The sequence below is a fragment of the Triticum aestivum genome, chromosome 7A (assembly GCF_018294505.1).
Source record: "Triticum aestivum cultivar Chinese Spring chromosome 7A, IWGSC CS RefSeq v2.1, whole genome shotgun sequence".
NCBI classification, from domain to species: domain Eukaryota; kingdom Viridiplantae; phylum Streptophyta; class Magnoliopsida; order Poales; family Poaceae; genus Triticum; species Triticum aestivum.
In genome coordinates this window covers 485,494,667-485,509,822 of record NC_057812.1, presented here as the reverse complement: position 1 = coordinate 485,509,822, position 15,156 = coordinate 485,494,667, and the positions used below count along the sequence as shown (strand labels likewise).

At 40.7% G+C, this 15,156-nt stretch overlaps 1 protein-coding gene across 1 annotated transcript; it reads left to right on the top strand.

The window, feature by feature from the left end:
- Positions 1–1,993: 1,993 nt before the first annotated feature.
- Positions 1,994–5,527, top strand: LOC123147707 (B3 domain-containing protein IDEF1). The gene is made up of 9 exons (XM_044566988.1): positions 1,994–2,342; positions 2,850–3,128; positions 3,630–3,748; positions 3,840–3,962; positions 4,182–4,271; positions 4,354–4,454; positions 4,726–4,772; positions 4,863–4,939; positions 5,130–5,527. Exons 1-9 carry the CDS (start codon positions 2,180–2,182, stop codon positions 5,166–5,168), a joined length of 1,038 nt encoding a protein of 345 aa, XP_044422923.1. The 5' UTR covers positions 1,994–2,179; the 3' UTR covers positions 5,169–5,527.
- Positions 5,528–15,156: the final 9,629 nt, after the last annotated feature.

The window sequence follows — 15,156 nt, the reverse complement described above, 5'->3', positions numbered from 1 at the left end:
TTTAAACAGTTCACATAACTTCTGTTTTATGTTTTAGTCTCATGTCATAAAAAGTAAGTCGTCAAGGAAAGCTATGGGCAAGGATCATCTATATATGTTACTCATAAGTCGGTTCGCTTCACAAAGAACTAGCAGCATCAAAAGCATCAAGCGTCCATCGGGACTTAAGTTTTACAACCCATTACAATAGGTAGTTGGGCTCACTTCCGCAGTATTCAGACTCTATGATTTGCTCGGACATCAAGGTTCACCTCATGTTGTTCCGAGTAGGAGTACCATGTTCAGATGGTACATGTCGTGTACCGTGGAGGGTGTGGTTGGCCTTTCTATTGACTCAGTTGTTGGGATGACCTAGCCAGCCAAAGAAGAGCATGGGCGATGATTTTCGTTGTCTGTCATTGTTAAATATATATGGTAGATACAAACGCAATACGAACACAACAACTGAGATCATTCACGAGAAACGTCCTTCGAATAACTCACCTAAATTTTTGGTTGGTTGGTCTTTGAGCCGATGCCTGCTGTTGGCTTGTTCAAATGGTTCATTTAACTTCCATTTTATGTTTCAAGTAGTTACCTTAGGTTATAGGCTACGGTTGGTCTCTGTGCAATATGTCTAATCCACAGTATACCCTCGAAGCAAATGTTCTATGAAATGACAGTACACCCAACATACATGGCACTTTGTTAGCAACCAATTAATGTCAACAAGCCACATACATGTCATAGTTGCAAAACCACCCTACAGACTGAATAGTTTTTCATTTTAAGGTGCACCATACAAGTAATTAGTCAAGTGACCACACCTTAGAGTTCGGCAGGCATATTTCTATTTCAAAGTGGTGTTTGAGGGATTCCAAATACATGTAAATTGGTGAACATGATTAACTTTGTTCTCGTGTGCTCGTCGTGAAACTCAAGAGGTTTTGTGGGCTGCACCTACATAAGCTCCATATGGTTTTCTTTAATAAAACAAAGGTCAAAACTAGGGCGGTAGATATATATGGCAAAAAAGTGTACTTCTGTGACGTTACATGATACATATGACGTTTTGATAATTCGCCCTCTTGTGAGATGTGTGGATCACATCTTTATCTCATCTTGAAGATTGAATATTACAAATGTCATTGTTGGCCATTAGCAACAAATTGTCAAATTTGTTTGCGTCAAATCTCGTGAAGAGGGTGATATGATATCTTCTCCTCCACAATCATCTCAAGTTGAGCCATGGTTCTCCTACCCACCACCTAATACTTATAATCAATCTCCACCCTCCCTAGCCCTACATACCACTACACGCTTCTCGGTACATCTCTTTCTCTACACACATCAACGTTAATCGTCACACGGTTCGAAGGAGAAATACAACTGCTCCCTTCAACTTCGACAACAACATGAAAGCCTTAATCTAGAGAGAGAGATAGAGAGAGGAGGTATGAAACAAGAGCGTAAAATCATCACAAGGTGGCGACGCCTTCCGCACGTGGAGAAGGAGAAGTATGACACTTGGAGTGGATCCGCCGGTGAGACACCATATTCAGTTTATAAAAGGCTCTGTTTCATAGAAGATCATGTGATAATGTGCAGCGAAGTTTTATCACTGCAGATGCAATCAAGCCATGTCATACTTTTCATGGTATTTATGTCACCCCTCTTGCACTAGAATGTGTAATATGCACTATGAAAAAAAGTATAACATACACTGACGAAGCTACGTGCATCCTTACGATAATTTACAGGGAGTTTTAGATCCGAAAAGGTAGAGCTTTTCTCTCTCCAAGAAATTGCATTTTCTCTTTGGCCCTCAAAGTTTTACTAATAACTTTATCAAAGTTTTAACAAAGAAATTATAACTCACGTGTGTCACCGTGGCAACGAAAGGGTGGGAGAGAGAGTCAGAGAGGGGGAGAGATGGACGGGCGAAGCCAGGAAAGAGTCCAAGCTTTATAACTGTAAAACTCTCCCAAATAGCCAAGGGAAGGAAAGGATAGATAGAAGAGAAGAGGTCAGTGACCACCACCCTTCCCTCCCCTCCCCTCACTCCCGTGCCCCCGCCTCTGCCTGCCTGGGTTACCCTACCACCCCTCCTCCCACCCATAGCCGAGGCCAGAGGAGAGAGAGAAGCCAGGGCTTGGCTGGTAGATGCGCGAGTAGAGGTGTCTGCCAAAGGCCAAGGGGAATGGGAGGCGACGGCAGGCCCAGCGACGGCGGCGGCGGCGGCGGCGCCGGCGCCGGCGCCGGCCACCCGCACCAGTTCCAGTACCAAGCCCTCCTCGCCGCCGTGCACACGCAGAACCCCAACCACAGCCACAACCTCCCCTTTCCCCTTCCTCCCCTCAATGGTCAGTCCTCCCTTCTTCTTTCTTTAATCGCGCATTCGCGTTTTTACCTGCCGAAACCGCCAATGCGCGCCCGCTTTGCTGGATTTAGGGTACGGTAATCCCTTCCAAATTCGGCTCCTTTTTGTCGATCTACCATGTGCCTAGCCCCAGAATCTATCTGTAGCCGCTCGAGGTCATATTCTTTATTCTACATTCCTGCTGCGGTCTGATTCAACGGCACTTGCTTGATTTTGCAACTCGCGTAGACCGATTTAGGTTTTATTGTTTGTTTATTTATTATTTATTATTGGAGACAAGAGACCAAGATACCTACTGATGACCGTGCCATGGTGATGTCAACTGTCATTGTACTGTCGTTGTATATTTGTATATGTAAATATAATACCACATGTCTAATGTCTTGCTGCCTAATCTACTACTAGTACATTATGGCTCACTCTGTCATTTGCTTTTCTTATCGCTGATCGGTGGCCTTACAAGAAACTACAATGTACATCTCACCTGCAGGACCTGGACCTGATGCATCTACACACAATGCTGTTCGCCAGCCTCCGACGCCAAGGGGGTTTGCTGATTGGAGTGCGTCTACCAGTGCCTTCACGTCCCTTGCTGTGCAGAGCACTCCTTCCACAGCTACTGCCAATGCATACCATTACAGCCTATCTCCTTGCTATGCTTTCTGGACCCATTACATGCTTAACAAGAATGCATATAGCTACTATCCTGCACCTAATCAGGAGCACACCCACCCTTTCAGCCTTGATAACAACCAGGCTAAAGATCCAGGTACATTTTAATTTTACTCACCTCAACTCCTACTCTGTGCCCCATTTCTTTTATTAATGAACAACAATGCATGGTACCCGCTATGCTTTTTAGGTAAAGAGAAACAGAAATGGAATGGTTTCTCCTCCCAAAAAGCTGAAAGCATTTTGGATTTTCTATCATCACCTAGAGAGTTAAGAGTCATAAACAATAAGTAGAGCTTCTTCCTACTAGAAATTCAATTGAGCTTATTTCATGTGGTGTCATTTATGTAGCTATGACCTTCAAGCAAGTTAGTTTTTGAGGTATTTATATCTTTCCGTACTCGGTGCATATTGTGTGGTTGGGTTGTTTTGGTAATTGGTAGTCGGCCTGGCCTGACATCTCTTGTTCTTGCATTGAACTGAGGCATCAACTAGTAATAACCAGGATTTCTCATTCTTGTAAATGTGGGGCTACTAATGATGGGTTTCTAGGCAAGATCGCCTTAATTTGTTTTTGTATACCCTATCTAAAATGCAGGTTCTATACCCAGCTTCGGGATTGAGTCATTTAATACAACATCCCTGGCACCAAACATGTCTGCTCATATGCCTCCCATGGAAGGACCCCTACCTACAAAGGAACCTGAGGCTCCAGAGGTATATATGTGAACCCTTCAAGGTTTAGAGAATCTTTCAAGATTGTATGCCCCTGCCTAATGTATATTACTGTAAAATGGCTACTACACAGGACATGCCTGCTAGAGTAGCTACAATTAAGGACGAAATGGATGCCAGAAATGGTGTTGAACTTAAATGTGAAACAGTTGACGCTCTTCCAGAGTTGAAGCAAGGTCATGAAAGTTGTGCCAGTGTAAGTAACACACCATACGTAACATGTTTTCTTAGTCAGATTTACCGTACATATTTCTTTCCTGCATTGACCTAAGCTAATAGCGAAATGGCAAATGGTGGATTGTAAAATCGTACGATAGTTAAAATGCACAATCAGGATTCTGATACATTAAATGGACATATACTTCTTTCATAATAAACACATTATTTCCTTTTCTGCGTGCATGGGGGCATTCAGAAATTCAACTCTGGAGAATACCAAGTTATTTTGCGCAAGGAATTGACAAAGAGTGATGTTGCAAATGTAGGAAGAATTGTGTTACCCAAGGTATATGCTATCATGATGCTCTGTGAAAAAACTAATGCAGTCTGAATTATTGTTTGTAACATAATCATCAACTGTTTTTCAGAAGGATGCAGAAGCTAGTCTTCCACCATTGTGCGAAAGGGATCCTGTGATACTGCAGATGGATGACATGGTGCTTCCGATTACGTGGAAATTTAAGTACAGGTACCCTTTCAGTCGTACACTCATATTATGGCATCTTTCACATGCAAATTCAACATGGAAGTGGTTACAATTTTGAAAAAAAAACCCTGGTAAATTATGGTTGTTAAACCTGAATACGGTGACTTAATTATAGAAAACAAAATCTTGGGGAAGAACTGGGGTGTTGGTTAATGATAGTTAGTCATGGCATGGAGAAACCAATACATTTGTAGGTTGACTCAAATGCTGACCCTTGCAATTGTATTATCATACTGATGCAATGCTATTTCAGGTTCTGGCCAAACAACAAAAGCAGAATGTACATCCTGGATTCTACAAGTATATGCTTCAACATGGAAGTGATTTCAATTTTAAATATTTTCCAAGTATGAGCACGTGATTAATTGAGCCATCCTGCTCTTTTGACAGGTGAATTTGTGAAGACACATGGTCTTCAGGCAGGGGACGCACTCATTATCTACAAAAATCCTGTGCCTGGCAAATATGTATGTAAACTTTCCTTGTCCTAATTGTTCTGTTCACACGTACCAACCTGACATTTTATTTGTAAGATCAGCATTTATAACTCCCTGTAGATCTTAATTAGTTACTGCTTTCGGCAGAATTCGCTGAAAAATAATTTAAACAAAAGCTGCCAAATTTATGCTCCTCCTCTTACCTATATGTTGTATGCAGATTGTCCGAGGGGAGAAAGCCATTCAGCAGACAAATTAGAGGATGTGGATGGTGATTGCGACCGCGTCAGTGAGGACATTTCAAGCGAGGGATGTGGGTTCGCAATCCAAGGGAACTCGGAGTTGAGCTGGCTGGGGAATTCATGACAGTCTGACTTGTTAACTGGGGAGTGAACGGAAAAAGATTGGATGTGCGTGCTGCCAAAGAGCTTGCTTCTACAGCGCGACATCCAAGTTGAGGAGACCCTTTTGCCTATTTTTTTGTTCTTCTTTCTTTCTTTCTAATTGAGTTGCATTTGGAAACTTTGAGTTCTACCTTCTTCAGAATAGCATTTGCGGTTCTGTAAATATTCTCGGATCCATAAGATAAATGAAGTGGCGTGGACTTTGGACGTGCTATGATGTTTCTCTGTCACAGAAGAATCAGATGAGAGTGCTGTGGCGTTGTCTTGTTAAGATATGAAAAAGGTCGAAGGCGGCAAGCTCAGGGCTGAGAAAACGTCTTTTTTGTACGAAAGAAGACGCAGAGAGCAGTGGTTCATAGATCATAGATGGTGACACATGTTTTCTTTAGCCGATGGTGACACATGTTTTTTTTAGCCGATGGTGACACATGTTTTGAATGATAAACGACGTAAAATGCTCTGCCATTGGTCCGTCAAACCTTTAATGCTAGTTAAGGCACCGTCGAAATTAACCTAATGGTAGATGTGCATTCAGGTCGCCGACGGTGGCGCTCCGGATCAACCAGCTTGCTTCGCTGCCTAAACCCACCCATTTCTACGAGTAGTTTTTGTTATCGACTCTGTTTCTGTTAGATGAAATGACGTACTACTAATGTATGTACTATACTACATAGTCATATTACTGAATGATTTTTTGCAACTGCAGTATATATGACAGTGATGTACTACACGATTGATAATAGAATGTGCACGTCCTGTGCATATATATGAAATATTATCTATCACAAAACATACAGATAATCTAGAAAATGGTCATAAAAGTGGTAATGTATTGGGAAAACGTGGGGAAATGGGCTGAAAAATTGGTACAAAAACAACTTACAAGTTAATTTCATATGGTGTACTAAACTATAATGGAATAATTGTTTTTGGATTAAAAGACATAAAAGACATGAGTCTCATCATCCGTAGCATGTTGTTGTGATGTCAAGCATTGATATAATGTACATTTGGAAAACTACACAACACCACTAGATTACACCATTATTTTGATCCGTAGACCCCAAAGTGACAATAATTGGGATACTCTCTGGGGATGACTATAATTCGAAGAGTTCATGTATTCATCATGTGTTAATGCTTTGATCCGGTTCTCTATTAAAAGGAGGAGTTAATATCCCTTAGATTTCCTTATGGACCCCGCTGCCACAGGAGCAGGAGGGTAGGACAAAAGATGTCATGCAAGTTCTTATTGTAAGCACGTATGACTATATATGTAATATATGCTTACATCGAATTGATGAATTGTAGTTATTGTGTATCTAGGTTGTGACTGTTACATGATGAATGTCATCCATACAAATATCCATCACTGATCCAATGCCTATGGTTTGCTCATATTGTCTTTGCTAAGTTACTACTGTTGTAGTTGCTGCCACAATCACTACAAAATTGCTACTGTTACCGTTGCTGTTACTACTACTATCAAACTATCATACTATTGTTATACTAAATACTTTGCTGCAAAGAATTAACTTTCCAAGTGTGGTTGAATTGACAACTCAACTGCTAAGACTCATAAATATTTTTTGGCTTTCCTTGTGTCGAATCAATAAATTTGGATGAAATACTACCCTCGAGGACTGTCGCAATCCCCTATACTTGTGGGTCATCAGATGGAAAGACATAATTCACATATATGATGTCTAAACTAAGTAGATGGTATTCACATAGATGATATCTATACTAGGTAGAGGACATAGAAATATTGTGTATATGATGTCTAAACTAAGCAGTGCAAGACACCATATGCATGCTATGACAAGTATCAGCCTGCAAAGTTAGTGAAAACACCATGGGAAAATATGAATGGCCATCTCACTCTGAATCCTAATGTGAGGAGCTACATCAACTTAGGTTGCTGATAAGTCCATTTTGCATCATGTTTTTATGTTGATATTTATTGCATTATAGACTGTTATTTCACTTTATAATACAATTCTTATGCCCTTTCTCTCTTATTTTGCAAGTTTCACATGAAGAGGAAGATCGCCAACAACTGGAATTCTGGATCGGAAAGGGCTATATTGGAGGCACTTTTTCTGGACAACTCCAAATGAGCTGAAAATTGACAGAGAATTATTTTGGAATATATAAATTATTGGCGAAGGAAATACCAGAGGGGGACCCACTAGGCAACCACAAGCCTGGGGGTGTGCCCCCCGAGCTTGTGGCGCCCCTGGCGGGCCTCCGGGGCCCATCTTCTCCTATATGGTGCCATTTGACCTAAAAAATTAGAAGGACGGTTTCGGGACGAAGCGCCACCATCTCGAGGCGGAACCTGGGCAGGAGCACTTTTGGTCTCCGGTGGAGAGATTCCACCAGGGAAACTTCCCTCTGGGATGGGGAAATCGAAGCCATCATCATCACCAGCGATCCTCTCATCGTGGGAGGACCAATATTCATCAACATTGTAACATCCCAAATTTTCAGATTTGGTGTGTTAATAGGATCATTACTTTTCATCATGATTTCTATGCATAATTGAATTTTCTGTTTATTCGAAGTGTTTTCCAACTCAAGGCAAAATATTTGGAGTGGAGATAATATGACTTCTCCCCTATTAATTATATTTGGAAAATGCTAAGAATATATTCTGGAGTTTACAGAAAGTATTTTGGAGTTGTTGAAACTCAAAATAATTTTGTAGTTGTCATTATAATGCTCTTTATATGCTTGTATTGCATAATTGTTGTTTTCTTTCAAAAGTGCATTCGTGTTTAAAAAACTGTTCACTGTTTTATATATTAGTAATAATATTTTACCGTGTGATTTTATGATTTTATTAGTTTTTTTATTTTATTTAACCATTTTAGTTCTTGTAGCAGAGTTAAAAAAAATTAAACCGCGTGCACTGTGCCGTCGGGCAGCACAACTGCGGCCCAACTTTTCCTTGCCTACGCGCGCGCTAAGCGGCAGCAGGCCAACCCATTCTTTCCCCGCACAGCCGCAACCCACTCCACAACCTTTTTGTTTTTTTCCTCTTTCACCTCTCTGCCACTGACTGCCCTGGCCCGCATGTCATCTTGCCTGCATCGCCGTGTACTTCTCGAGCACTGTTGATCACAGAACCGCAACCGGATCGAATCGATCGATACTTGACCTGTAGGCCACGATATCTGATCTATATAAGAGCCCCAACTCCTCCTTGCTCGAGTTTTGCCAAAATCGCCGCCTCCCGTGCCCGTTTCGCCTCGTTCAGATCTTGTTGGAGCCGCCGCCAGTCAAGTTCATCGCCACCGCGGGCTCCTAGCACCTCCTGCACCTCCTAGTTCATCTATCCGGTTCCCTCTACCTCCATGACCCTATCTTTGGCACAGGGGAGCAGTGTAGAGACGTGCACGACCTCAACAGAAGGTTGCCGCCATCAATCGTCGCTCCAGCCGGTCCTCGCCGGCGGTACAGAAGCCCTGGTCGTCCTGGAGGACGTTTTGGAGTTCTCCGTCTACCTCCTCATCTTGTCCCGTCGTCCCCGATCCCCGGAGCTAACCCCAGCGACGCCACGGTCAAGACCCGAGCCACCCCGCGCCGTTCTTCCTCAACTCCGGCGATGCCCTGTCCTTGTTCCTCTGGTGAGTCATCCCTGCCGTCCAATCTAAGTTGGACCGTCTAGAGGTCATTTTTTTCTATTCAAACTGTTTTCCTTTAAATAGCGAACGGTCGTCGTTTAAGCTTTGCAGCGAATGGTTCTCAGCCGTTAGTAGCCCGCCATGTGGCCACGTCGCAGGAGCCGCGACAGTTCTTCCCAGAACGCTATATGGCATAAATTTTCTTTGCAGATTCCATACCGAATTCTCATTTAGGTATATTTTGAGATCCGTAACTCCAAATTCAGCTATTCTTTTTCTTGTGTACTCATAAAGACCAGGATAATATTGTAGAACCAAAATTTCACATTTTTGAACTGTTTAAATGTGAATTTGCTCAAATTTGAATTCAACCTTCCGAAGGCTATATCTTTTAAATCGTAGATCCAAATTAGTTGATTCTTTTTGCATTTTGATCCTACTAGCATGTAAATGAGATATGCCTACTAATATGTTATGTTATTTAAGTTTTTATTTGAATTCCTTGTTGTCGACTTTATTGTGGGTTATGTGAGTACGATTTATTTATCGGTGCCTTTGTTAATCGTATAGATTGTCCGGAGTGTGAAGCGAATCAGAATTAAGCATTAGAGTACTTCAACACCGTTCAAGGCAAGTTTGCACTTTTGATTTTGCTCATCCTATAATCTAATATGCATGTGTGGTTTTATGTTATGATATATGTTTGGCCTGATATGTGCATCCCGTGTTGTCATGTTTTGGTATTGATTATATTATGTGATGGTGTGATTTGGCTTGCTACAGTAGACATGGGCATGTGTCGAGTGATCCATGAAAGTGGTGAGTGTTTATAGCCGTAGGCTCGGGTTTATTAACCAGGTGAATGAGTCACTAGCATAGCGCTCTATTGTCCCTAGAGAATGTGCCATTGACAGAGCGCACTTGAGGCGAGGTTTAGTTTTCGAAACATAAATCAGGTGAATGCGTCCTTGGCAGAGCGCCCTATTGTTCCTAGAGAATGCGCCACTGACATAGCGCAATTGAGATACTTCTGAAGTTCTTGTCATGATTACACAGAATCTTTTGGGTTATCTTGGGCGAATAAATTAGAGGCGGTTCTGAGTTCAGTTAGTTGAGGTAGGTGAAGACATTCTTCTCCAAACTAACTTGTGTGTTTTGTTTGTCATACATTGCTTTGTGGATGTAGGTTTGCTATATCATATTGTGTGATTTGCCAATACATTCAATGTATTGACCCTTGTGTCTGCAATTTATCATGTTGCAGGATATTCAGGTGATCAGTGAGATACAATAGGGTCGTGAGTCTTCACTCAACATGTTCTCCAGTGGGCATTAATGGACTCATCGTTTATTATGCTACCTTTCCGCTATTATTATTGAATAAAGTTAGCTATGTGCTACTCAGTTTGTAATACTTTATGAATTTTGGATCATACGTTATAGTAAATGATGCACTTGTCATTTGATATCCATATGTACTGTGTGTGCTAGCGAGTCGATCCAGGGACTAGCACAGTGAGCACAGAGACATCGAATCTTATCAGGTTAGGGTCGTTACAAACATCTTCACCAGCACCATCTCATCTCAAACCCTAGTTCATCTTCACCTGTGGGTTGCTAGAAGTGTGAATTACATCCTGTAGTTGATGCTAGTCGGTTTATTTGGTGGAAGATTATATTTTTGGATCCTTGATGCTATTCAACACCCCTCTAATCTTGAGTCTGAATATGATTTGTGAGTAGTTACTTTTGTTCTTGAAAACATGGGAGAAGTCTTGTCATAAGTAATCATGTGAGTTTGGTATTCGTTCGATATTTTGATGATATGTATGTTGTTGTTTCCCTTAGTGGTGTTATGTGAACGTCGACTACATGACACTTCACCATATTTGGGCCTAAGGGAAGGCATTCTGGAGTAGCTATTAGATGATGGGTTGACAGAGTAACAGAAGCTTAAGCCCTAGTTTATGCGCTATTCCGTAAGGGGCTGATTTGGATCCATATGTTTCATGCTATGTTTAGATTTATCTTAATTCTTCTTTTGTAGTTGCGGATGCTTGTGAGAGGGGTTAATCATAAGTGGGAGGCTTGTTCAAGTAAGAACAACACCCAAGAACCAGTCCACCCACATATCAAATTATCAAAGTAACGAACGCGAATCAAACAAATATGATGAAAGTGACTAGATGAAATTCCCGTGTGTCCTCCGGAACGCTTTGCTTATTATAAGAGACCGTTCTGGCCCGTCCTTCGCTACAAAAAGGATTGGGTTACCTTGCTGCACATTTTTTTACCATTACTACTTATTGCTCGTTACAAATTACCTTGCTATCAAACTATCTGTTACCGAAAATTTCAGTGCTTGCAGAAAATACCTTGTTGAAAACCGCTTATCTTTTCCTCCTGCTCCTCGTTGGGTTCGACACTCTTACTTATCGAAAGGACTACGATTCATCCCCTATACTTGTGGGTTGATGTCTACTATGCAACTTTATTCTTGTAGACACGTGTTGGGTCTCCAAGTGCAGAGTTTTGTAGGCCAGTAGCAATTTTCCCTCAAGTGGATGACCTAAGATTTATCAATCCGTGGGAGGCATATGATGAAGATGGTCTCTTTCAAACAACCCTGCAACCAAATAATAAAAAGTCTCTTGTGTCCCCAACACACCAAATACAATGGTAATTTGTATAGGTGCACTAGTTCGGCAAAGAGATGGTGATACAAGTGTAATATGGATAGTAGATATTGATTTTTGTAATAAAAGCAATAAAAAACAGCAAGGTAGCAATTGATAAAATGGAGCACAAATGGTATTGGAATGCTTTAAAATGAGGCCTAAGGTCCGTACTTTCGCTAGTGCAATCTCTCAACAATGCTAATATAATTGGACCATATAACCATCCTTCAACGTGCAACAAAGAATCACTCCAAAGTTCCTATCTAGCGGAGAACATAAGAAGAAATCGTTTGTAGGGTACGAAACCACTTCAAAGCTATTCTTTCCGATCAATCTATCCAACAGTTTGTACTGAAATAACACCAAATAATTTCAGATTCATAATACTCAATCCGATGCAAAGAACCTCAAAGAGTGCCCCAAGATTTCTACCGGAGAAACAAAGACATGAACGTGCATCAACCCCTATGCGTAGATTACCCCAATGTAACCTCGGGAATCCATGAGTTGAGTGCCAAAACATATATCAAGTGAATCAAAATAATACCCCATTGTCACCACGGGTATTCATATGCAAGACATATATCAAGTGCTCTGAAATCCATAAAAGTATTCAATCCGATAAAACAAAATCTCAAAGGGAAAACTCAATTCATCACAACAAGATAGAGAGGGGAAACCACCATATGATCCGACTATATTAACAAAGCCCGCGATACATCAAGATCATGACATCTCAAGAGCACGAGAAGGAGAGAGAGAGAGAGAGAGAGAGAGAGAGAGAGAGAGAGAGAGAGAGAGATTAAACACATAGCTACTGGTACAAACCCTCAGCCCCGAGGTTGGACTACTACCTCCTCATCGTGGTGGCCGCCGGGATGATGAATATGGCCACCGGTGATGATTCCCCCCTCTGGCAGAGTGCCGAACCAGGGTCTAGATTGGTTTTCGGTGGCTACAGAGGCTTGCGGCAACGGAACTTCTCATCTAGGGTTACCCCGAGAGTTTTTGGAATATTTGACTATTTATAGGGTGAAGAGGGGGTACACGAGGCCACCGAGGTGGGCACAACCCACCAGGGCGTGCCTGGGAACCCAGGCATGCCCTGGTGCATTGTGCCCCACTTAGGGCACCCCAGGTGCTGCTTTGACCCATTGGATGTCTTCTGGTCTAGAAAAAATCCACAAAAAGTTTCGCGGTGTTTGGACTCCGTTTGATATTGATTTCCTGTGATGTAAAAAACTAGCAAAAAACAGCAACTAGCACTGGGCACTGGGTCAATAGGTTAGTCCCATAAAATGATATAAAGTTGCTATAAAATGATTGCAGAACATCCAAGAATGATAATATAATAGCATGAATACTTCATAAATTATAGATACGTTGGAGACGTATCAACATCCCCAAGCTTAATTCCTACTCGTCCTCGAGTAGGTAATTGATAAAAGAAATAATTATGAAGCGTGAATGCTAGCAAAGTGCACAAGTTTGATCAATGACAATTTCAATCACTTTTCCTAGCATCATAAGAACAATTCTTTCTTATAAAACTTCTCATGTTAAAGTAGCAACCAATTCACATGTTAAGGTTCAAACAACGAATTCTCTTGAAACTCAACAGCCTATGTTCTCAGTCACCAAGCAATTGTAATTCAACTTATTCAACAGAGTTTAAGTAAGAGCTCCACATGCTCAACCATCATATAGTCTTCTATGATTGCTAACACTCACCGCATACACATGATCAAAACGTTTCAACCAGACATATAGAAAGATAGAGGCTTATAATTTCGCCTCCCAATGTATTCACCTCAAGGGTGATGTCAACAATAATAACTCATGCTACACATATCCAACTACATATATGTGCCTAGATCTTTCCTCACCACATGATGCTTGCCAAAAGAGAAAAATAAAAAGGAATAGAGTGAAAAACTTTGACTCTTGCATGAAAGTAAATACATAATAGTAAAAGGTAGGCCCTTCGCAGAGGGAAGCAGAGGTTGCCATGCGCTTATTTGTTTGTATGCTCAACCCCTTAGTGCAAAAGAACGTCACGTTATATTGCCCCTTATGGTAGCAACCTTTATTATGCAGTCTGTTGCTTTTATTATTTACCATCACAATTTCGTACAATGCTCAATTTTATCTTACACTAAATGATCTAACACTTTCAGAAGCAATTTTTATTGCCTTATTGCACCGATGACAACTTACTTGAAGGATCTTGCTTAATCCTTAGGTAGGTATGGTGGACTGTTGAAAATAAGATTTGGGTTTAAGGGTTTTTGGATGCACAAGTAGTATCTCTACTTGGTGCGGAATTTTTGGCTAGAAAGGATGGGGGGCAAGCACCACATGTTGAAGGATATATGACAATATAACTTGTATGTGAATATGAACAAACATAAACCATCATGTTGTCTTCCATGTCCAACGTCAACAATTTTGGCATATCATATTTTGATGGGGGCTCACAATCACAAAAGATTTCCAAGATAGTGTATTTGCACGTGAAAGTTCTCTTCCTTATAGTAATTATTCATGAATTGCTTGTATGACCAATATTGTGATTGTCAAGCTTCAAAAGATTTCACTTTCTAAACCCAATGTGAAGCTATCACTAGAGATGATATAATTTCAACTTCATGGTATTCAATTCATTCAACAATTTACTCATAGGATATAAGTGAAGCACAAGAGTAAATGACATGCTACTCCAAAAAGATATAAGTGAATATCAAGCGAGTAGTTATGTAAATGGTAGCTATTTGAGGACTCTCTCTTATTTAAAAACTTCCATATCTAAGTATTTTTATTAAAACAACAAGCAAAACAAAATGACATTTCAAGAATATCACACATCATGTGAAGAAGAAAAAACTTAGGCTCAACCGATACTAACCGATAATTGTTGAAGAAGAAAGGTGGGATGCCTACTGGGGCATCCCCAAGATTAGATGCTTGAGACTCCTTGAAATATTATCTTGGGGTGCATTGGGCATCCCCAAGCTTGAGCTTTTTTGTCTCCTTAATTCCTTTTATATCACGGTTTCCCTAAACCTTAAAGACTTCATCCACACAAAACTCAACAAGAACTCGTGAGATAAGTTAGTATAAACCAATGCAAAAACCTTATCATTCTCTAATGTAGAAAATCACTAAAATTATTATTCAACATTGCGTACTAAATGCCTCTGCATATTTAATACTCCTATCCTCAAATAGAATCATTAAACAAGCAAACATATGCAAACAATGCAAACATAACAACAATCTGCCAAAACAGTACAGTCTGTAAAGAATGCAAGAGTATCAATAATTATTTAACACAAAAAATTACGAAAATTTACCACGCTGTATAAAATTTATCAGATATTATTGTGCAAAAAGTTTCAACATTTTATCACATTCTGACCTTTCTCGGGAATTTTTTCAACATCGATAAACTTTCTGTTTTGAAACAGCAACTCATATACTTGCAAGATAAGCATGGCAAAGGCTATCCTTGCCAATTTTATTAAAATAAAAGATGA